Source organism: Pogoniulus pusillus, chromosome 11 (genome assembly GCF_015220805.1).
Source record: "Pogoniulus pusillus isolate bPogPus1 chromosome 11, bPogPus1.pri, whole genome shotgun sequence".
Lineage (NCBI taxonomy): Eukaryota > Metazoa > Chordata > Aves > Piciformes > Lybiidae > Pogoniulus > Pogoniulus pusillus.
This window is the reverse complement of record NC_087274.1, coordinates 28,964,972-28,987,315: the sequence shown is the minus strand read 5'-3', so window position 1 is coordinate 28,987,315 and position 22,344 is coordinate 28,964,972. Positions and strand designations below refer to the sequence as shown.

The 22,344-nt window shown below is 47.8% G+C and overlaps 1 protein-coding gene and 1 long non-coding RNA gene across 7 annotated transcripts in view; one reads left to right on the top strand and one right to left on the bottom strand.

The window, feature by feature from the left end:
- The first annotated feature begins 5,353 nt into the window (after positions 1-5,353).
- On the top strand, positions 5,354-16,214 carry LOC135179622 (uncharacterized). Of its 3 annotated transcripts, none has more exons than XR_010304058.1 (7): positions 5,354-5,626; positions 8,861-8,994; positions 9,101-9,338; positions 10,346-10,498; positions 11,287-11,377; positions 14,785-14,960; positions 16,131-16,211. It is a non-coding gene; the product is annotated as an uncharacterized LOC135179622 (long non-coding RNA). The 3 variants fall into 3 exon arrangements; XR_010304060.1 differs by having other exon boundaries at positions 11,284-11,377; XR_010304059.1 differs by lacking the exon at positions 14,785-14,960 and having other exon boundaries at positions 16,131-16,214.
- AFAP1 (actin filament associated protein 1) overlaps positions 5,610-22,344 on the bottom strand; it is a 125,798-nt gene continuing 109,063 nt past the window's right edge. For all 4 annotated transcript variants that reach the window (XM_064151642.1, XM_064151644.1, XM_064151643.1 and 1 more), the window contains 5 exons: positions 20,921-21,035; positions 19,279-19,443; positions 17,894-18,084; positions 16,116-16,277; positions 5,610-9,751 (listed from right to left, as the gene is read on the bottom strand). In XM_064151642.1, the coding sequence (XP_064007712.1) occupies positions 9,725-9,751; positions 16,116-16,277; positions 17,894-18,084; positions 19,279-19,443; positions 20,921-21,035 (660 nt within the window). In that variant the 3' untranslated portion in view covers positions 5,610-9,724. The remainder of the gene's footprint in view (positions 9,752-16,115; positions 16,278-17,893; positions 18,085-19,278; positions 19,444-20,920; positions 21,036-22,344) is intronic.

Genomic DNA, 22,344 nt, shown 5'->3' with positions numbered 1-22,344 from the left:
AGGGTGGTGAGACACTGGCACAGGTTGCCCAGGGAGGTTGTGGAGCACAGAACCACCCAATGTGATCACCCAAGTGTGATTCTGTGCTCCACAGCCTGCCTGGAGGTGTTCAAGGCCAGGTTGGATGAGGCCCTGAGCAACCTGTTCTAGTAGGAGGTATCCTTGCTTACGGCAGGGGATTGGAACTGGATGATCACTGAGGTCACTTCCAACCAAAACCATTCTGTGATCTATGTAAAGGCTCTTGGTGATCATAAGTATGCTGTGAAGGCTCTTGATGATCATCAGCATACCACAGCCCATACCCTGACCACACAGTCCTCCTCTTCTGCCTCTGCACTTTTTGCCTGGCAGCGCTACAGGCTGGGACAGAGTGGCTGGAGAGCAGCCAGGAGGAAAGGGACCTGGGGGTGCTGGTAGATAGTAGCTGAAGATGAGCCAGCAGTGTGGCCAGGAGAGCCAGTGGCATCCTGGCCTGGATCAGGAGCAGTGTGGCCAGCAGGAAAAGGGAGGTTCTTCTGCCCCCGTACTCAGCACTGCTCAGGCCACACCTTGAGTGCTGTGTCCAGTTCTGGGCTCCTCAATTCAAGAGAGATGTTGAGGTGCTGGAAGGTGTCCAGAGAAGGGCAACAAAGCTGGTGAGGGGTCTGGAGCACAGCCCTGTGAGGAGAGGCTGAGGGAGCTGGGGGAGTGCAGCCTGCAGAAGAGGAAGCTCAGAGCAGACCTCATTGCTGTCTACAACTACCTGCAGGCTGTAGCCAGGTGGGGTTGGTCTCTTCTGCCAGGCACCCGGCAACAGAGCAAGGAGACACAGTCTCAAGTTGTGCCAGGGGAGGTCTAGGCTGGATGTTGTGAGGAAGTTGTTGGCAGAGAGAGTGATTGGCATTGGAATGGGCTGCCCAGGGAGGTGGTGGAGTCACTGTCCCTGGAGGTGTTGAAGCAAAGCCTGGCTGAGGCACTTAGTGCCATGGTCTGGTTGATTGGCCAGGGCTGGGTGCTAGGTTGGACTGGCTGAGCTTGGAGGTCTCTTCCAACCTGTTCAGTTCTATGATTCTGGTGTCAGTTGACACATGCCCTCTCCTAGTGTTGTTTCAGGAGACCCTGACTTGGGCAGGCTCCTTTGCCCAGCAGCATCAGCGCTCAAGGGAAGGAGGAAGCGAATCCCTGCCTGGTGCATTGCCACAAAGGGGCAAAAGTGTGATTTGTACATTTTCTTTTGTAAATATGTACCATTTCCTGGCAGTTCTGTAGTGCTGTGCCATTCTGTTTGGGGTTTTTGAGGAGAAAAAAAAACCAACCCCAGACCCAGCCACCCACAGATCTGTGTTTGAATATGCTTAATGTGACACTTACCTGTGATTCAGTCGCACAGTGGATAGCTTAATCAAGAGTCTTGTGCAAGCCGTAGTGCACACATCACTCACTCTCTGTCAGTGGTCCACAGCCCCCCCAGTTCCTGACAGCTTTTGCTGGTCCTGATGAACTGTGCAGCACAGTTCACTGGGGGCTCCTTCAGCTTCCAAACATGTAGCAGGCAAACTACTGTATACTCCTGTGTACTCCACTGCATCCAAAGGTATGCATTTGTCTGAGAACCTGCACTACAGGTCTTTTCTTTAATAAAAGTTGATTCTAAACTGTTGTTTGCTTTGCTTTTTTTTTACTTGGGAGGGTCCCACTGAGTGGGATTTGTGGAGGGAGAATGATCTGGCCAGCCCTCATAGTTTGTGTCAGTGATGGGCTGCGAACTGCTCAGCTTCAGTCGCTTCGTTCTCCTGTGCTGCAGCTCAACTCCATCCCCAGGGTGAGCAGGGAGAAGTCCTTCTCCCCTGCAGCCCAGGAGTGGAGTTGCTGCAGTAGAATGGGTGGATGGTGACACTCCGTGGCCAGACTGAAGCCTTGCAACTGCAGGTGAAAATGGATGTTCTAAGAGCTCCACTGACTCAAAGGCTGAGTAGTTCTATCTAGCTGGAGAATTAAGGGATCCAGCAAGGTTTAACCTTGATCGACCTGTAAGAGACAGCCATAAACAGAATTAAGTTGTGTTCTTTTGCCCTGTCCATGTCTTTATTCAACTCTCTTCCGTTTCACAGGATCACAGGATGTCAGGGGTTGGAAGGGACCCAAGGAGATCGTCGAGTCCAACCCCGCTGCCAGAGCAGGACCACACAATCTAGCTCAGGTCACAGAAGAACACATCCAGACAGGCAGGAGACTCCACGACCTCCCTGAGGAGCCTGTGCCAGTGCTCTGTGACCCTTGCAGTAAAGAAGTTCCCCCTTGTGTTGAGCTGGAACCTCCTGTGCTGCATTGGTATTTTCACATATTGCTTGCTCCTTATTTATTGTCTTGTCTTTCTTTTACCTCTCTGTCCTCCTGAAGAGTTGCCTGTGTGCTGCAGAATCTGCATCCTCCTTGCAAACCTGGTGGGTATGCAAATCAAAACCTGTCCCTGCCTGGCTGCGTGCAAGGATTGGACCCTGGCTGTTCCTGATCCTGGCAGGAGCTTCGTGGAGGTCTCTGGGCTGCTGAAGTCAGTGTGTGCTGTGCATCCCTACAGCTTGGACACCCCTTCCTGCTTCAAAGTGTTGAGGTGAGCTGCTGCTGGCTTAACTGAGGTTTGGCGTTGGACTTGGTGATCTGTGGAGGTCCCTTTCAACCCCTAACATCCTGTGATCCTGTGGGGCTGGAATAGTTTATGGTTTGCTGAGAGGTGGTTGCTGCTGTGCAGCTTAGCAGGGCAGCTCAGACTGAACTCTACCCTGGGAATTGTCACTAAAGCAGCAACAGAAACCACTGTCTACCTGGTTCTGTTAGCCACAGGAACTGTACAGACTGCAGTGAGGGTTTAATGGGACAGCAAGCAGATAATCTATTGAGGGAGTGGGTCTGTCTTGAGGACCAGAAATAAAAATGTCCAAACTCTGTAAGATTAAACTTAGTTTTCTCAGTCTGCACTAGTTCAACACTTTCTCATGGTCCCTGCTGAAAAGACTTAGCAGCCAGAGGACCCTGTGCAGTGGGCTGTATGGTCCCACCCTGCAGGACAGGATGCTAAATGTAAGGCTGGGTACAGAAATTAAGCTGGAGGCTTTCTCTGCTTGAGTGGCTCAGCTAGAAAACATTTGTATGTTGTCATTTTAGGTCCTCCAATCTCATAGTGTGGCTAGCTCAGACTTTAAACTGCAGTTCATCAGTGGGCAGCCTCTTGTATCTCGAGTGGCCACTTTTCATTTTGCAGATTCAGTGCTCTGATACAAACAAAATCAGAATGGAAAGGTCCCCTTCAAGTCTGCTGCTCCAAATGATGTCCCAGTAGTTCTGTCTGAGGAATGCTCCTGAGCTGCAAGGGCAGGAGTGAGAACAGACATGGACAAGCTGTTCCTGTAAACGAGGCAGCACATGGAAGCTGCTAATACCTAACCTGAAGGGCTATTCTCCCTCAGAACCAATTTCCATTGGAAAAACAGAATCACTGCAGTTCTGCTTCCTTTGCTGTCCTCATCAAAGCCATATTAATTGCTGTGCTATTTTGCAGCTTAACTGGTTTCAACATCACCATAAATTATGTCTCTATAATAAAACTTCTGAGTCACAAACACCAGCCAATATTTTTTCCTGTTTCCCATTAAGGCACTGATTTCTTTTCCAATTTTTTTCCCCCTCCCCCTTCTTTTTTTTTTTTTTTGGTGTGATTTATGCCTTAAAAGATGCTTTGCTTTCATGTAAACCCAGCTGCTGTGGTGAAAATGCTCCTGTGCTCTGACCCTGGTGGGTTTCAAAGGCTGAAGCAAAATGCTAGAAATGCTGCTCAGTTTATTTCACTGTGATAAAAAGGATCCATTCTGACTGTTGCAGCATCAGACCAAGAGCTGACCTCCAAGGAGAAAAAAAAACCCAAGGCAGCAGCAGAGGTAAGTGCTAAAAAAAAAAGAGGTTAAAGAAGGTAGTAGTTCAGTGGAATAAGAATTCAGTGCAGCAATTGTTGGTCTGTTTTAAAATGAATGGAAGCAGGAATGAAGATTTTCACTTAGGTTCAACTCAGGAGCATTCAGCTTTAATTCTCCTGAGCTGTAATTCCACAAAATCTAAGAGAAAAAAATTATTTCCTTGTCACCAGGAGAGGTTGCTGAAGAAGAATATCCTTGATGTAACTGAATTATTGCTGTTGCTGTCTAATGCACATGATGGGAATTAGAAGGAATGAAAGTGCACTGTCTTGATGCTTGCCTTAAAAATCAGTTGAAAAGGATCTGATCTTGTTTTACAAGAGAGGAGGCCTCTGTAACTGCTGGTGGGGAGAAATAAATACATGGAAGAAACCAGCTTAATTTGTCAGCAGCAGGGTGGCAAGAAAATGGGGAGAGGAGCAGCCAGTCTGCACTTCCAGCCTCCATCTGCCCCAGAGCGAGACCCTTCTGGTAAGAGCTGGTAGCTTTGTGTTTGATGGCCTTAAGTAATTCCCCTCTGACATCCCTCTTTTCTCCAGTGTAAAAAGTCTGTCTCCTGATGTTTTGCCCTGTCCAGCTGAGAGAAGGTGTCACATTTGCCAGAGTTCATTTGCTAGCCAGGAGTCCTTTAGAAATGCCCCTGCTCAATGCTCTAATGAAGGGGGCTGAGGGGACTCAACTTAGGCACAGATTAAAAGAAACTATAAAGCAAAAATCAACTTCACATCATTGCAGTGCTGCAAGTGTGGGTGCCCACCTGCAGGAACAAACCTCGGTGGAGTAAGGTAGGTGGGGTTGGGGTTTGTCATACTGAGTGCCTTTGGGCTGCAGTTGGATGGAAAACATTAAATGTGGCTTACAGAGAAACACAAAGATCCTCTGCAAGGCTTTTTTAAGGCCATGAACCTGTTAATCTGTCCCTGTACTGGGCACTGGACAGGCCACACCTTGAGTGCTGTGTCCAGTTCTGGGCTCCTCAGTTCATGAGAGATGTTGAGGTACTGGAAGGTGTGCAGAGAAGGGCAACGAAGCTGGTGAGGGACCTGGAGCACAGCCCTGTGAGGAGAGAGGCTGTGCTCCAGACCCCTCACCAGCCCCCTTGCCCTTCTCTGGACACACTCCAGCATCTCAACATCTCTCTTGAATTGAGGAACCCAGAACTGGACACAGCACTCAAGGTGTGGCCTGACCAATGTTGAGTCCAGGGACAGAATAACCTCCCTTGTCCTGCTGGCCACACTGCTCCTGAGCCAGGCCAGGATGCCATTGGCTCTCCTGGGCACACTGCTGCCTCATCTTCAGCTACTATCTACCAGCACCCCCAGGTCCCTCTCTGCCTGGCTGCTCTCAGCCACTCTATCCCCAGCCTGTAGTGCTGCTTGGGGTTGTTGTGGCCAAAGTGCAGAACCCTGCACTTGGCCTTGTTCAATCTCATCCCCTTGGCCTCTACCCCCCATCCAGCCTGTCCAGATCTCTCTGCAGGGCTCTCCTACCCTCCAGCAGATCCACACCTGCTCCTACCAAGAAGACACCAGTCACAGCCTGTGCCCCTGGCAGGGGAGAAGGGCACTTGGCTGAGGATGGCTATTGAGAGTGTCCTGCTGTGCTGCCAGCTGCTGCTGCCACCGATGAGGGCTGAGACACAACCACCACAGCTACTTCTTTATTTTTGCCAGGTAACTTTATTAATAACGGTCTTGGATTTGTCACACCAAGCAGGTGCCAGTCTGGGGGTTGGTTGGTTGGTTATTTTTTTCCCACACTCTGCAAGACTGTCTGAAGAATAAAACTAGAAAGGTATAAAGTCAGTTGAAGCTTTTGAGACACGCAGCTGAAGGTGAGTCAAGTTTGGTCTTTGTTGTGTTTTTCTTGCCCTCTTCTTTGTTTTCAGCAGAAGTTTCCACGAATGTGTGTGTCAAAAAAACCTTAAATACATTGAGGAAATACAGTAGAAAGAATTCTATTTACAGTCAGTTACAACAGGCACTGCCAACCAACATATCCAGTAACAAAAAAAAGACATCAAGCAAAAAAACTCTGTCCCTGTTTCTAGGCTATTTTCCAGAAGGGTTTTTTTTGTTGTTGTTGTTGTTTAGGGGTTTTTTTCCCCTTTAAATATGATTTTGTGTTTGACTTTAAAAAATACAACAAGGAAATAATTACATTCTTAACATGAGAACTTTTATCTTACAACATAACAGCCTGGGCCAATTCACGTGGAGAGAGGAAAAAAGTGTCCTCAACACTAAAAGTCATTGTCATTGAAGAAGATAAAACACACCCCCCCAAAAAAAATCAAACTGCCACAATCATGTCATTAGAAACCAAAATCAGGTCTGATCCTCGCAAAAGTGATGATTGTTTCTTGTTTAAAAAACGAAATAAGGCATCACCTATAAAAACAAACAGTATCAAAACAGCACCTAGTAGAGTAAGAGGAGTCTGGGGAAGCATGAGGTTATTACCATTTGCTTAGCCACAGAAATGGTTCAAAATGGGAGTTTTTCCCTTAAAACAGATTTGTGCTGCTCTGTTGCTGACTCTGCTTGCTGCTGCTGCTCCCAGATCTGCAGCTGGTGGGGAGACAAAGCTCTGTTGCTTTTTATCAACTGCTGTGCAGCAACCATTTCACAGCACCAAAGATGGGCTCTGGAGAGGTTGATTCCCACAGCTTTGTTGTTCTGCTCCTCTCCAGTCCTTGGCTGTTCTATACTGGTTCAAAATGGGAGTTTTTCCCTTAAAACAGATTTGTGCTGCTCTGTTGCTGGCTCTGCCTGCTGCTGCTGCTCCCAGATCTGCAGCTGGTGGGGAGACAAAGCTCTATTGCTTTTTATCAACTGCTGTGCAGTAATCGTTTCACAGCACCAAAGATGGGCTCTGGAGAGGTTGATTCCCTCAGCTTTGTTGTTCTGCTCCTCTCCAGTCCTTGGCTTTCTATACTGGTTTAAAATGGGAGTTTTTCCCTTAAAACAGATTTGTGCTGCTCTGTTGCTGGCTCTGCCTGCTGCTGCTGCTGCTCCCAGATCTGCAGCTGGTGGGGAGACAAAGCTCTGTTGCTTTTTATCAACTGCTGTGCAGCAACTATTTCACAGCACCAAAGATGGGCTCTGGAGAGGTGATTCTCACAGCTTTGTTGTTCTCCTCCTTGGCTTTGTTGTTCTCCTCCTCTCCAGTCCTTGGCTGTTCTATAGAGCAGATGTCACCGATGGCAACTGTGATGGTACCAGGCATGCAGTTAGACTGTAGCGTGATGGGGGTGAGCTGGTGGTGGCTTTATGGAGCCTTTGCTGGAGGCAGGGTGAAAGGAAGTTGTTTGATTTTGCCAGCAGCCCCTGCTGCTGCTTCTATGCTGGAGCAGAAGGCTGTGGCACCAGGCTTGGTGGTGTGTGCCGCTTCTGCTTGCTTGGACACACATTTCCACACTTCCCTCTCAGGCATGAATTCCAACATGTCCTTGCCAAGGATTCCTGGTTTTCTTTTTCCCATAGGATGTGGTGATGTGTGTGTGTGTAAGATTCAATGCCAACACTGGGTAAAGAAGGAAGGTGACTTTGGCTCTTGCCTACTCTGCATTTCTTGGTGCGGGACCACTTCTTCAAGGCAACTGTTAGATCACTGCAAACCTTGACTAAGAAACCTAATTTGCATCATAAATATGTACAGATATAAATTAAATATTTATTGAAATATACAAATAAATAACTTAATTTGCAATAAGAAGCCTAAATGAACTTACTTCTGCTTCAAATTTGCTTCTGCTAAAACGTTATGGGAACTTGACACCGTTTAGTCCGTAGTCATACAGCATGGGACTTGCCCTCCACTTAAGAGAGTTAGTAAATAAGCAGATGACCCAAAAATGTGTGAAAAAATCCTGTTTTCAGTGAAAACCACACTGACACTTGCTTCCCTGCTGCATTCCTGCAGCACTTTGTACAAAGCACAGTCCCAAGGAGCAACCTTTGCTGGGCTCCGTTCCTGCTCTGCTAAGGACTAACTGCACCTGGGAAAAGGATGCAGCTCTGTGTCCTAGCAGCAGCTTTCAGCTCTTTCTGACAGCTTTGTGCCTTCAAATCCCCTCAGCTCCTGCAGGAAGTGCTCTGGCATCCAGCTCAGATGGGAATCCCAGCGTATCCATCCTTCAGGAGTCACCCATCTATTCCTACAGGCAAGAGACAAAACTGCAGGCTGGGCCGTGAAGGGATGGGATCCTCTTGCCAACTTCTGTGGTTTTAATTGCAAGCCTTAACTCATTTTCAAGTCTCCAGCCCTAAGATCTGTGATTATCTAAAAACACAAGTAGTACTTGAAGCTTTTTTGTTTAATTAAAGTAATTTTCTCATCTTTGCAGATGAGGAGGAGGGGGGAAAAAAATCTTGAGAATGCAACTGAAGGCTCTCCAAAGGCTTAAAAAAAAAACCCACAGAGAAAACATTAAAAGAACCCAACTCCTTATAGATGCATTCCCTCCACCTCTCTTATATTTTTTTTAAGCCAATTTTGGGCGTTTGAAGGACTTTAGTTGGCAATTTACTGCATGTCAGTTCTCAGGAGTGGCATGGAGATGAAGAAAGAACAGACTTCACTTCATAACTTTACAGACTAAAAGGCAAGACGCCGTCTCCTAGTAAACAGACTCCTAAGAAAATCCCCAATTCTCTGCAAAATTTATCAGAAGAGTCTGGCAATCATCACCTTTTCAGTCCATCTTCCTCAGAACTATTAGCTGAGGTACGAAACTGTGAAGGAAACTGAAGTACAGCAGTGTTCTCTAACTCAAGTTTAACAATGCCGTAGCCTAACAAACAGGACGAGACTTCGGGAGCTGTTCTGAATTGCTGCTATCTGCTGAGGATTCATTTCTGTGAAGTTTTCCTCTTTCTTTTCTATTTTTTTTTCCTTTCAAAAAGCAGGGAAAAGAAGCAAGTCTCTACAAATACCAGGTTGCCTTTGAAAAAGAAATAATAACCATCAGCAACAAGTCGTAGCTCACCCATACGACCTCTGAAAATGACCGGTGCTCTGAAACAGTATTCAAGAGAAGGTACTAAGAATGCATCTTTTTCCTCAGCTTTCTGTCTCTCAGTGACAAAAGCCTCTGTCTAAAAAGGATCCAAACCACTGCTGACAGCTGCCTTGTCTCTTTGCAGCTCCCACCCCAGCGCAGAGGACAATGGCACCGAGGACGTCCTGCCTTCCCGGCCAAGCAAGCCACGCCAGTTCTGTGGAAGCATTTCTGTGGCTTTGCCTTGTGGAAAGCCAAGAGCAAAGCATCAAGTGGTGAGCAGGAGCTTCAGCTGGCCCTGGGATGTCACTTCTGAACCTGGAAGGAGATGATTTCTTATGGGTCTTAATGCACCAGTCTTCAGTGGTGTCAGGTCATCTGAGGTGAGACAGTGAACATTGCTGGTCTGTGATGTTCCACAGCAGAGCATTCTTTCAGCTCTGACTTCATGCTCCTTTTTCATTACTATGGCTGGTTTGGGGTTTTTTTTGGTTGTTTTGTGGTTGGGTTTGGGTTTTATTTTGGTGTTCATTTTCTTTAGCAGTGAAGTCAGAACTAGTTACAGCTAACAAGGAGGGGCACACATAGCTACACAGCAATAAGTCCAGGGAACAGGGGCAAGTCAGCGCCAAGCTACCTTTAACTTAACAGAATCCTAGAACCTCTTCTCATGTACCACTGGATACCACCTTTAGATGAGTCTCTTGAAGCCTGGGTCTTGGTCCGTAGTAGGTAAGGCCTTTATGGAAAGTGAGAGGTTTTGCTATGTTTATGTTCCATTTTTCATCTCCCATTCCTGGAAAGGGGAAGAATAAGAGAGAGATGGAAAATGCTAGAGAAATCAGCTCGTTTCACTGATGTCACCAGACTTGTGGAGCCAGAGCCAGCTGAGGTCAGCAAACAGCTTTTCCCTTAACTCTGCTGGATCCAGTCTGCTGCCCACAAATTAGTTTGGGAATGCTAACAAGTATGTCCTGATAGTGTCTGTCTGCAGCTTCCACCTCTCCACAACTGCACTACAGCAGCTTTGCTTTCTGCTGCACTGCAGTAAGCTCTGTTGGCTTTCTGCACAGGGAGCAAAGCACTCAGCTGCAGCTAAGGCAGAGGCCCATTAGGCTCTTTAGCCTGGAAAAGAGCAGCCCGAGAGGAGATCTTCTCAATGCATGTAAGTATCTAAGGGGTGGAGGCCATGAGGATGAGGCTGGGTTGTTCTCAGTGGTACCCAATGAAAGGACAGTGGGTACAAACTGGAACCCAGGAGGTTTCACTTCAGCTTAAAGAGCAACTTCTTTGCTCTGAGGGTGTCTGACAAGTCAGTTTACACTGCATTTATTTCCTGTAATCCAAGTTGAGCAAATTAAAGAAATCACTTTGCTTGTCTGTGCCTCAGGTTCCCCACCTGTCAGTTGAGGATAATGGCAGCTGCAAGCCCCAGCAAAGCACATTATCTGTGATGCCTTCATCTGTGTCCCAGAGCAAGATGTTTCAGTTTGTTCTGTTACAGAAGTGAAAAGCGTTGAGATTGGTGCAGCTGAGCACCCAGGTAAATCAAACTGAGTGACACCTACAGCACTTCCTAACAGTCCACATGAGCTGAAAGGGGGTGGGCTCAGCTCAGGACATCCACACTGTACCTGCTCCTGGAATCACACCCTTGCAGTGATCAGAAACTAATGAAGGTATGAAGGAGTTGGCTTCTGGCTGAAGTAACCCCCATGCAGCAGCTGCCCAGCTGTTCCCAGCCAGGGAATGGAGTCTACAGATTCCTCTCCCACCCATCTACTCTGCAGGCAGCCTGCTGACTTGGCTCCTGACCTGAATTCCTGAGTTTAACTCTCATTCCAGAACGTTTCAGAGTTCTTATGCATGTTAGTATCTGTTTCTGCTGCAGGAACAGCATTAGTTTGGCTAAACAACTGCATGACCATGACACTTCTCCAACCATTGTAATGCACCAGTAAAGCTCACAGCTGGTGGGGCTGCTTTAGCAATGTAAGAAAAAAGAAGTCTTGGGCTTAAAGCAGGTAGATAATAATTATTTTTCTTAATCTTGAGGGCTTTTTTCCCCCCTCCTTAAAATAAAATGTAAATATTCTGTTTTGCACATCAAAGTGCACCTAAACTTAAACCACAGTACTGGGAGAAGCCTGACTGCTTCTCAAAGGCTGTCAAATGGACATTCCCTGTCCATATGCTACCAGAGCTCTAAAGGGAAGCCTCTGGGTAAGCAGCTGGGAGGAGAATTTTTCCTGTGTTAAAGAAGCCTTGAAGGCAGTAGCTTCTTTTGCAGGTGCAGAAGGAAGTTCTCCATTGTTTCTACTTCTCTAGCAGGTTCACAACCGATGTTTAAGTCAACACTGACAGCATGACAGTGAGCTGGCAGAGCTCTTTCTCCTCTCCAGTCCCAGAACATAAGCAAAAGGTAAGCTGTTGACATTCACCAGTCCAGCAGTTTGGAAAACAAACCAGAAATAATCGTTGCAGTCTCCTTGCTGCACAACTTGGGTTTAGAAATGCATTTGAACTGTGCAGTGTTTCAGCCCTGGTCCAGGAAGGGTATTTGGACCACTTCTCTAGCAATGCTAACGCAGAATATTGGCTTCCACATTTTAATACAGTCTCCATTTCCAGCCAAGTAGAGATGAACACAATCACCACCAGAATGCCTTCTGCCTTGTTAAAAATGTGTGATTGCTTTCTAAAATAATTAAAAGCATGTGTAACAGAGAGAAAATCAGAAAGCCAAGAGGATGTGTGCAGATACGTGTCAGCACGGTGCCTGCCCTCAACAGGCCATCCACACATGCTGCTCCTCCTCAGATTGAACACCAGATCTGTCCTCTTGCTTCACTCTCCCTCTTTCCTTCTCACAGAATCACAGCATGCTGGAGGATAGAAGGGACCTCCTAGGACCCAAACTCCCCTGCTAAAGCAGGGTCACCCACGGCAGGTTGCACAGGATTGTGTCCTGTTGCACAGGATGGTGTGTGTTCTTTCCTGAGCACTGAAACAGGCTGCCCAGGGAGGTGGTGAAGTCACCATCCCTGGAGGTGTTTAAAGGGAGAGTGGGAGTGGTGCTTGAGGCTGTGGTTTAGTGATGAAGGATGCTGGGATGAAGGTTGGACTGGCTGATCCTGGAGGTCCTTTCCAACCATAGCAATTCACAGTGATGAGATGTGGTGCTGAGGAATTTGGTTTAGTCAAGGACTTGTGAGTGTGAAAGTAGTGTTTGGACTTGATGAGCTTGAAGGGCTTTGCCAGTCTAAGAAATTCTGTGATTCTGTGTCAAAGTGGGTTTGGAATCTCTACAGAGGAGACTTGACAACCTTTGTGGGCAGCCAGCTCCAGCACCCTCAGACTAAAGAGGTTTCTCCTGAAGTTCAAGTGAAACCTCCTGCTCTGTGCCTGCTGCCCCATGTCCTGTCACTAGGCACCACCTTCCTCATAACCTCCACACTTCAGACAATTACATTCTCACATCAGTGCAGCTGAGGGGAGAGATTTTGTTGGAGAAGCAGCTCCCAGACCTGCAGCCTGTGGTGCCTGGCCTCCCCTCCAACTGCATCCACATGCACGCTGGGGAAAAACCCCACCTCTTGACATTGTGCAAGCTTAGAGAACTCCCTCACCACTGGGAGGTTTGCCAGTTGCTGAAGATGCAAGCACAGACACGAGATCTGGTTCATTCCCACGTACTGCACTGACATCTGTGCCTGGGGAGCCAAGACCTGCTCTGGGCTACTCAGGTGTGACACCCTTTCCTTAGCAACACCTGCAGGGCCTGGGCTCCCTTGGAACTGCAGAAGGCTAAGAGAATGGAAAGCAGGGATGGTGACTCCACCACCTCCCTGGGCAGCCCATTCCAATGCCAATCACTATCTCTAACAACAACTTCCTCCTAACATCCAGCCTGTACTTCCCCCGGCACAACTTGACACTGTGTCCCCTTGTTCTGTTATTGGTTGCCTGGCAGAAGAGACCAACCCCACCTGGCTACAACCTCCCTTCAGGTAGTTGTAGACAGCAATGAGGTCTGCCCTGAGCCTCCTCTTCTGCAGGCTGCACACCCCCAGCTCCCTCAGCCTCTCCTCATAGGGTTTGTGATCCAGGTCCCTCACCAGCTTAGTGGCCCTTCTCTGGACACGTTCCAGCACCTCAACATCTCTCTTGAATTGGTGTTCAGGAAAAGACTGGATGAGGCACTTAGTGCCATGGTCTAGCTGATTAGATAGGGCTGGGGGATAGGTTGGACTGGATGATATTGGAGGTCTCTTCCAACCTCATTGATTCTATGATTCCCAAATCCCCACACACACCCCCTCTGCTGTGCTGCAGCTGCATGCCTGCTGGCAGGCTTTGGCTGCAGCTTCTTGCTGAGTACAGCTTGGGCTGCAATATCTAATTCAGCAAAATTTCACTCAATATTTAGTGCAGGAGGTTTTAGGGGGAGGAGAAGTCAAAAAAAAAAAAGCTGTTCAAGCTGAATTGGATACTTGGAGTTGTTTTTCCCAGGATGGGAAATACGCTGAGTAGCTCCACATCCTTTTGGATTAGCCTAACCTTGGAGTCAAGATTCCTTTCTCAAAGAGCCTGACCGGGCTGCTGTGCCATCCACAACACAGCAGGGGCTTTCCTCTACGGTATGGGTTGAGCATCCAAAATGTGCTACAGCTGGAAGGGATTCTTGACACCGAAAATGTTTAGGTTGTTATAGCACTGTGGTTTCTCCAGCTGCAAAGATGAAACAGCTGGCTTGAATGTGCCTGTCCCAGCACAAATTCACTGCTCCCTTCTGCAAGGGCTCTGCTAGACCACAGTCCCTGAGTAATGGTGTGCTAACAGGCACAGCCTGTAGTTAAGAGATGGTATCTTTATGAGACAAATTAGGCTGTAATTGGAATACAAAGATAAGCTTTAGCACACAAGGATCCTTGCTCAGGTCTGAAACAGTCATAGAAACATTTGGTTTGGAAAAGACCTTTAAGATCACTGAGTCCAATCATGAACCCTACAAGGAGCAAACTTCCCAGTTAAACAGAACTGAAACATGCTGCATTTAAATTGATTCATGAATGAGCTAAGAATAATTAACTGGCAGAAAAAGAGGCTGGTGTCCATGGATGGAGGAGAGGGTGGGAGATGAAGGGTGAGAAAGTTCTACACATAAGGTGGAGTGCTGGAAGTAATTCATGTCCTGGGCAGTGGATAGAGGTTAAAGGGAGCTAGAAGGGAGGAAATGAAGAGATTAAGATGTGTCAGAAAACCCAAATCACCTGCTGGGAGGAAGATTTTCCTGTATTTCCTGTATTTAGGTGCCAGGTGCTCAGACACTCCACATGTTTATAATCAATGAAGCTGTGGAACAATAGGAACTTAAAACATCCCTGTACAGAGTGCTTCATTGCTTTTGGAAAAGGAATGCACTGCACACAAGACAAATGTCTACAACCAGGACTGTTTATAATTAGCAGTGAACTCCTAAAGCAATAATAGCTGAGGCCAACTCTCACCCTTGGTTCCGTGCTGCCCACAGGCTCCTCTTGCTAGTAACTTTAGCCCAGGAGATTGGCTGTGCAAATCTCTCTCAGAGCTAAGGCACAACAATTATGTAACTACAACAGTGCAAGAGGTCTGCAAACTTCAGCCTGGTACTTGTGAGAGTAAATTAGTTCACTTTCTCCTCTAAGTGCACATTAAGAGGAGATACTTGCACAACACGGTGTCAATTATGATCATTTACTGTTCTGTTCTTGCCAACAGCTGGCAAAGATCAGAGCCAATTTTGTGGTTGTTTAAGAACACTCATAACATCACTTCTCTGCTACACAGATTTAGGCCTGTCTACACCATGGACCACTTACCTGGCAACTTAAATCTCCAAAGGAACAGAGGAAAACATGGAATGAGAAAGCAGAGACATACCTGTCCCTCAAACTACTCAACAATACTTCTGCAAGAGGTTCCCCAAAATCAGCATTACTCATGTGGTGACACAAACAATTCAGGTACAGCACAGTCTCTTCTTATGGCTGTATTTCAGAGAATCATTGAAACAGTCAGGGCTGGAAGGCACCTCAAGGATCATCTAGCTCCAACCCCCCCTACCATGAGCAGGGACACCTCACACAAGATTAAGTTGCCCAGAGTCACATCCAGCCTGACTTCCAAAAATTCTGGGGATAAGCCTTCCACCACTTCCCTGGGCAACCTGTGCCAGTGTCTCAGCACCCTTATGGTGAAGAAATTCTTCCTAACGTCTAATCTGAATTTCCACCCCTGTAGAATCATAGAATCAGTCAGGGTTGGAAGGGACCACAAGGATCATCGAGTTCCAACCCCTCTGCCATAGACAGGGACACCCTACCCTAGATCAGCCTGGCCACAGCCTCATCCAGCCTGGCCTCAAACACCTCCAGCCATGGGGCCTCAACCACCTCCCTGGGCAACCCATTCCAGCCTCTCACCACTCTCATGCTCAACGACGTTCTCCTCACGTCCAGCCTGAACCTACCCATCTCCAGCTGTGCTCCATTCCCCCCAGTCCTGTCACTCCCTGAGTGCCTAAAAAGTCCCTCCCCAGCTTTTTTGTAGGCCCCTTCAGATCCTGCAAGGCCACAAGGTTACCTGGGAGCCTCCTCTTCTCCAGACTGAACAGCCCCAACTCTTTCAGTCTGTCCCTCCCCAGCTTTCTTGTTCACCCTCCCTGTTTCACAGTATCACAGTATCATCAGGGTTGGAAGAGACCTCACAGATCATCAAGTCCAACCCTTTACCACAGAGCTCAAGGCTAGACCATGGCACCAAGTGCCACGTCCAGTCCTGCCTTGAACAGCTCCAGGGATGGCGACTCCACCACCTCCACGGGCAGCCCATTCCAGTGTCCAATGACTCTCTCAGTGAAGAACTTTCTCCTCACCTCCAGCCTAAATCTCCCCTGGCACAGCCTGAGGCTGTGTCCTCTTGTTCTGGTGCTGGCCACCTGAGAGAAGAGAGCAACCTCCTCCTGGCCACAACCACCCCTCAGGTAGTTGTAGACACCTAAGCAGCAGGACTCAAACTTCCTCTCTCATCCTCTGTCTCTGTCTCTCCACAAGCAAACAAGGTTTGGTTTTAAGTAAGCAAAAGGACAGGACAGTAAAACTAGATGTAAGCTTTCTCACCTTTGCTTTTCGAAGGACATGTCCTCTGCAGGGAGAAGTGTTTGATGAGGGAGGTCGCTTCAGAGCTGCTGCGCTGTTGACAGGTAGGGAGCACTCAGTGTCGCTGGTGTCACAGCTGGAGATGGGAGAGTTTTCCAGCGTTCGGTGCTTGAAAATCGGCGACTAACGAAGAGAGAAAAGCCCACACTGAGGTGCCTCCAGACAGTCCCGTGGGCAGCATTTCCTACCCAGACCCTAGAACTGCAGATTTCCTCTTAAAAGAAATGACTTTTCACAGTACCAAACAGGGAATAAACAAAACCGAGGGTAGAACGCAAGGAAACAAAGCCAAGTGTGCGTTCCCTGATGGAAATGAAAGTTTGTGATGATAATTAAAGGTCGTTTGCGGTGATTAAACAACATTGGGTCACCTGGAGGAACTGTTCTCTATAACCCTTCTGACACAGATCTACAGCATAAACCAGGGCAGGCCTGACAAGCTCCAGCATGAAGGTGTGAGATGCTGCCCTTGCAAAGGGTGACAGCAACTGGTAGGGGACTGATATAAGCATGTCTCCGTCACTGCACAGTGACTTGGTGTGAGAGTCTGATCCTCTCTCTTGTTAATCAGCAAAGATAAAGATTGCATCGTCCCTCCTTAATCAACAAAGATTGCATCATCTCTCCTTAATCTTGTTACTTCTGGGACTCAGACTCAGGGGCTTGCTCAAAGCTCAGGGATGCAAATCGACAGACAATACTTTTGACCTCACCCTGGCTGGACTGCCCAGGAAGCCTACATCTTAGCTACCTCCAAGGGATGTGTATGCAGGGTGTGGACAGGTGTAGCCGAGAGAGGGTGGAGGCCCTCCCCCTGGCGACGCTGGACCCCTGCGAATGCTTGAGAATGCACAGGAAGATGCCCTGGGGGGCTGCAGCTGGACGCTGAGAAGAAAACTGTATAAAAAGGCAGGAGAAATGCCTGCCAAAGTGTGGTATTCCCACCGGACCACCAGTGGCATCCCCACCAGACCAAGAGTGGCACCTCCACCGGACCACCGAGGGCAGACCATCACCAGACCACCGAGGCTGCACAGCACCCGAAGAAACTCTGACAAACTCCACAGAAGATCATCCCTGGGCCACGCACCCATCTCTCTCTCTCCCCTCCATCTGAGACTGAGGGTAATATGATCACAGCCTTTTTTCCCTTCCCTGCTCCTTCTTCTCTCCTCCATCGATCTCTTTATCTCTCTCTCTCCCCCTCCTCCCCTCTCTCCCTCTGTTCTGATCTCTCTCTCTCCCCCTCCTCCCCTCTCTCCCTCTGTTCTGATCTCTCTCCCCCTTCTCCCCTCTCTCCCTCCGTTTTGCCCAACCTTATCCTTTAATAAACAGTTTCATGGTGATATCTGGTCTCGTTTGCACCTTAATTTCACAACACAGAATCCATAAGAACTGGTCTTGCTCCCCTGGACAGAGATACTGTTCATCTCTGCTCCTCCGGACCTTGACACTTGGTGCACTTCAAAGTGCCTGGGATGGAGCAATAGCTCAGTTCATGCACTGCTACAACCACTGAGCTGTCAGCTTTGCACACCATGCTGCCTGTGGTTCCCATGTCTGCCAGCCCCCACTGCAGCACACCTGATGCAGGTAGAGAATGCAAATCACACAGACATCCAGTTCTTATTGTTTGACCTCACAAACCCTTTCCAAACCTCTCGTTTTACTGGAGCTGAGAAGGCAGAGCACTCCCTGCTCATGGTCCTGGAACGTGCATGTTAAATGGCTTTGCATACCTGTGGGCTTGATGTTCCTGACTTGGGCTCAATAGCCAAGCCCAGGGTGATGCCACCAGCTAAGGCTTTCTTAAGGCTCTCTTTCACCTCGGTCAGTTCTAGCTCCAGGTTGACACGTTCAGCCTCCTTCAGCTTACACTCCTCTTCCAACTTCTTTAACTTGTCTTCAAGAATCACTTGGGTCTTCCTGCCTGTCATCATTTTAATAAGGAGAAAGAGAAGCTTTTTTGTTTTGAAGAAAACAACAAAGTCTCTAAAGTTCAGTGGCACCAGAAAAATGTGACGCACTTTGCCCAACCTCACTTTTTCCAGGTAAAAAGCTTAGCAACAGAAATCAAATGCTTGCTGTCAGGTGCCTTCTGTGGGCTTTTAGTCTAGTTTCAAACCAGTATTTGGGTTTTGTTATTTTCTCAGTCACCATAAAATTACTGCTGTGTTCTGCTTGTCTGAGGTCCCCAGCAGGGTCACTTCCTAGGTATATACAAATATATCTAAAATGGTTACTATGCTACATAGACATTAGAATCATAGCATGAACCAGGTTGGAGGAGACCTCCAAGATCATCCAGTCCAACCTAGCACCCAGGCCTGGCAACCAGACCATGGCACTAAGTGCCTCAGCCAGGCTTGGCTTCAACACCTCCAGGCACAGCGACTCCACCACCTCCCTGGGCAGCCCATTCCAATGCCAATCACTCTCTCTGACAACAACTTCCTCCTAACATCCAGCCTAGACCTCCCCTGGCACAACTTGAGTCTGTGTCCTCTTGTTCTGTTGCTGGTTGCCTGGCAGAAAAGCCCAACCCCACCTGGCTACAGCCTCCCTTCAGGCAGTTGTAGACAGCAATGAGCTCTGCCCTGAGCCTCCTCTGCTGCAGGCTGCACACCCCCAGCTCCCTCACCCTCATAGGGTTTGTGTTCCAGGCCCCTCACCAGCTTTGTTGCCCTTCTCTGGACACCTTCCAGTACCTCAACATCTCCTTGAATTGAGGAGCCCAGAACTGGACACAGCACTCAAGGTGTGGCCTGACCAATGCTGAGTACAGGGCAGAAGAACCTCCCTTGTCCTACTGGCCACACTGTTCCTGAGCCAGGCCAGGATGCCATTGGCTCTCTTGGCCACCTGGGCACACTGCTGACTCCTGTTCAGCTGCTATCTCCCAGCACCCCCAGGTCCCTTTCTTCCTGGTTGCTCTCAGCCACTCTGTCCCTAGCCTGCAGCGCTGCTGGGCGTTGTTGTGGCCGAAGTGCAGAACCCTGCACGTATATTATTAGAGAGGATGGTTAACATCAAACCCAAACCTCATGACTTCAGCACAGCACCCAAAGGTGTTCTGCTGCTGTGGCCTTGGCAGGGCAGATCAGCACACAGCAGCAGCTCATACCAGCGTTGACTTCGATGGCGGCGCGCAGATCTTTCCTCTCCTTGCGCAGCTGGGCCAGCCTGTTCCGGAGGGCCTCCTTCCTCTTCAGCAGCTCCTCCTCCTTGCTTTGTAGCCTCTTGGCATCTGCCTCCACACGGTTCTTGCCATACTTGTACTGCTCTGCATCTGCGAGGATTGGGTTACAGTGAGTGCTGCCTAAAGTTAACAGTAAAATCAATTCCCTGAGACTAAGCATCGCATGAAGCATGCCATGGTTTGAAGATTCAGTTTGCTATCCCTCTTCCACTGTTTTTTGTTCCTCAGGGTTCATGATTCCTGCTGAGTTCTGCAGCACAGGTAACAAAAATGATATGGGATAGGTACTTTGTTCTCTAATTCATACAGGAAAGATGGGAAACAACAGTCACCTTACCGAACACTGCTCCTGGAAAGTGGCCTTGCCTTTCTGTGTAGCTCAGAGGATGGAAAGGAGGCTCCTCTGTAGCTCTGAATCTCTGGTTTTTAATTGGAAGGGGTCACAAGAAAAACTGCCTGCTGACGTTTTTGCCCAGCTTTCATTCTTACTTCAGGTGCCTAAAGTCACCTGACATAAGAGAATACAAAGATGTGCTCCCTTCTTTGATACTTGAGAGCTCTCACCACCTTTTACTCTCCCATAGAAAGGCTTTCATTTCATGGCTCACATCTATCTGTGCTCACATTTATATCACAGCCCCCCTGCACCTCTGCCCTAGTTGCAGGCTCAAAGAAAATAGGTCAGCTAACAGATCATTTTGTCTGTCTTCATCTCTGACACAAACTAAAGGACATTAAACCATGGTTGAAAGTCGTTGTCAAATCAGCTTTAGTTAGCATTTGGTAACCCAGATGCCTTTACTCCCACAGCTACCTATTCCAGTGTCAATTTACCTGCATGCTTAGAAAATGCCTATACTTATCCTGATGTCTAACCCAAATTTCTCCATTAAGTCCAGGACTACTTAACCATGGGATGAAGAGCCACATTCATTCCTTCTTTAGAAGGAGCTCTGCTTTTCAATCCATTCTTTTAAAACATTACTGCAGCTCTTTTTTTTTTTTTTGTCTTTTCTTCTTTACTCAAAGCAATCCCTGTGAGGGATTTCCTACAGGCAATTCAAGGGCCCAGAAAACCCCAGTTTCTGAAGTGTCACTCACCAGTTGTATTCTCCTCTCTCTGAGGAAGCTTTTGAGCTGTGTGGTTGTCTTTGTTATTTTATCCTACCTTTTTCGTTAGCAATAAAAGTTCAGTTTTGAGCAACCTAACAGTCTCGTGTCTTTCTCAGCTCCTCACCCTCCTCTTCCAACAGGAATACAGAATTACTCTCTCACCTAAATGAAGAATCAATACCCACTTTTTTCCCCCTGCCACTCTGAGAACTAACAGCCACAGGTCCACGTTTCACGTTTACCACTTTCCATCTGACAACCTTTACCTCGTGACAGGGCCATGTACTGATCTGCTCCCAAAGCACACAGTGTCTCCCATTCAAAGCCTTGGTGGGCATCTCCTGCTCAGCCTCTCAGCCACAGAAGAATCTCAGCAGTTAGCTTGTTTGCTAAGGCAGCTGTTTTGGGTATGCTCATGACTCTGCTCAGCAGTGAGGCAGCAGTGGGTACTTACTGGATGCAGTGCGCTTCACACACGACACCGACTCCGGTTTCTTCGGCTGGCTATTTAAAGTTCTCCCTTTTCCAGTGACCCCATTAGCAGTCACAGGGGACTTCTTGCCTTTGAACTGTTAGGGAAGAAAAGTACAGATCAGCTCCAGCTATTCCCATGCCACTGGTGTCGCAGTCACCCTTTCATCAAGGGCAAAGCTTGACAAAGAGCTGCCTGCTCAGAAACTTAATGGCGCACATTGATTGAGCTGGAGACGGCGCTTCCTCCAGAGATGGCTCTGCGAGCTGCCTGCTCAGCAGGAGCCACACCAGCACCTGCAGGAGAACAAGGGCAGGAGCTCCTCATCTCTGGTGGCATCACTGTCCCCAAATTATTTAAAACTCTGGCATTTACTGAATTAGGAAAATCCTTGTGAGGCAGACTGAACTGAATGGTGCCTGAGTAAGTTTGCACAATAAAGGTTCCTGAAGCACAGGTTTGTCAAGGCAGAAAACCTTCCCAAGGTCTGCCACATAAAAATCCAGCTGGTTTTTTATTTACTGACTATAACCCTACCATCCTTGCAGTGCATGAATACATTTTTTTCTCCTCTAAGCAACATATTACATATTTTTAAATGCCAGGAGTTGCCACATCAATTTCCTCTCCCACGACCTCTAGCTATTATTTACTTACTCAAAACAAAACTCTTTCAAAATGGCCAAACAAGGAGGTCACCAGAAACTGCACATTTCATGTCCATGGGCTTTCCATATGGAAGGCTCTCCTGCAATAATCTGAACCCTGGGAAGAGCAACACTGTCCTGATTTGTCACAGACCTCCAAGCTTCCAAAGGCTTTTGAGGACTGAACTGGGAGTGCAACAAGAAGCCCACTGCTGCTGCAGCAAGGGTCAGGGCAATTTATTGCTTAGGTTCACCTTCAATTCTGCCACTTCACTGAATTCTCATATTCCAACATGTGTTTTTGTAAAGGTTAAGTGATGTATCACACGCTAAGAAAGGTACCTTATACAAGAGCAGCACTCATCTGGCTGCTCCACTTCACATTAGATTGAAACCCACCCATCTCTGCCATACATTCACAGGCTCATGCCAGTGACCAGCTTTTGGAGACTGGCTACAGGCTCTGGAGAGGGTCCTTGGCATGGCTGTGAGCAAGTCTTGCTCTGACCCCTGCCAGGCTCTGCCTGTCTGCTACCAAGCCTGAGCACACAGGTTTTCATCTGCTCTGTAGCTTCTCAGTTCACCTGAGGTCCAGAAGCCTGAGGCCACTCTCAGAAAGAAGCAGAGACATAAGCTTAGGGTTTTTTTTTATCCAGGGAAAGAAAATAAGAGGCAGTGATTGGAATATGGCACATACACACTTTAGTGTGTATATATATATATATACATATATGTATACACACTAAATATATATATAGA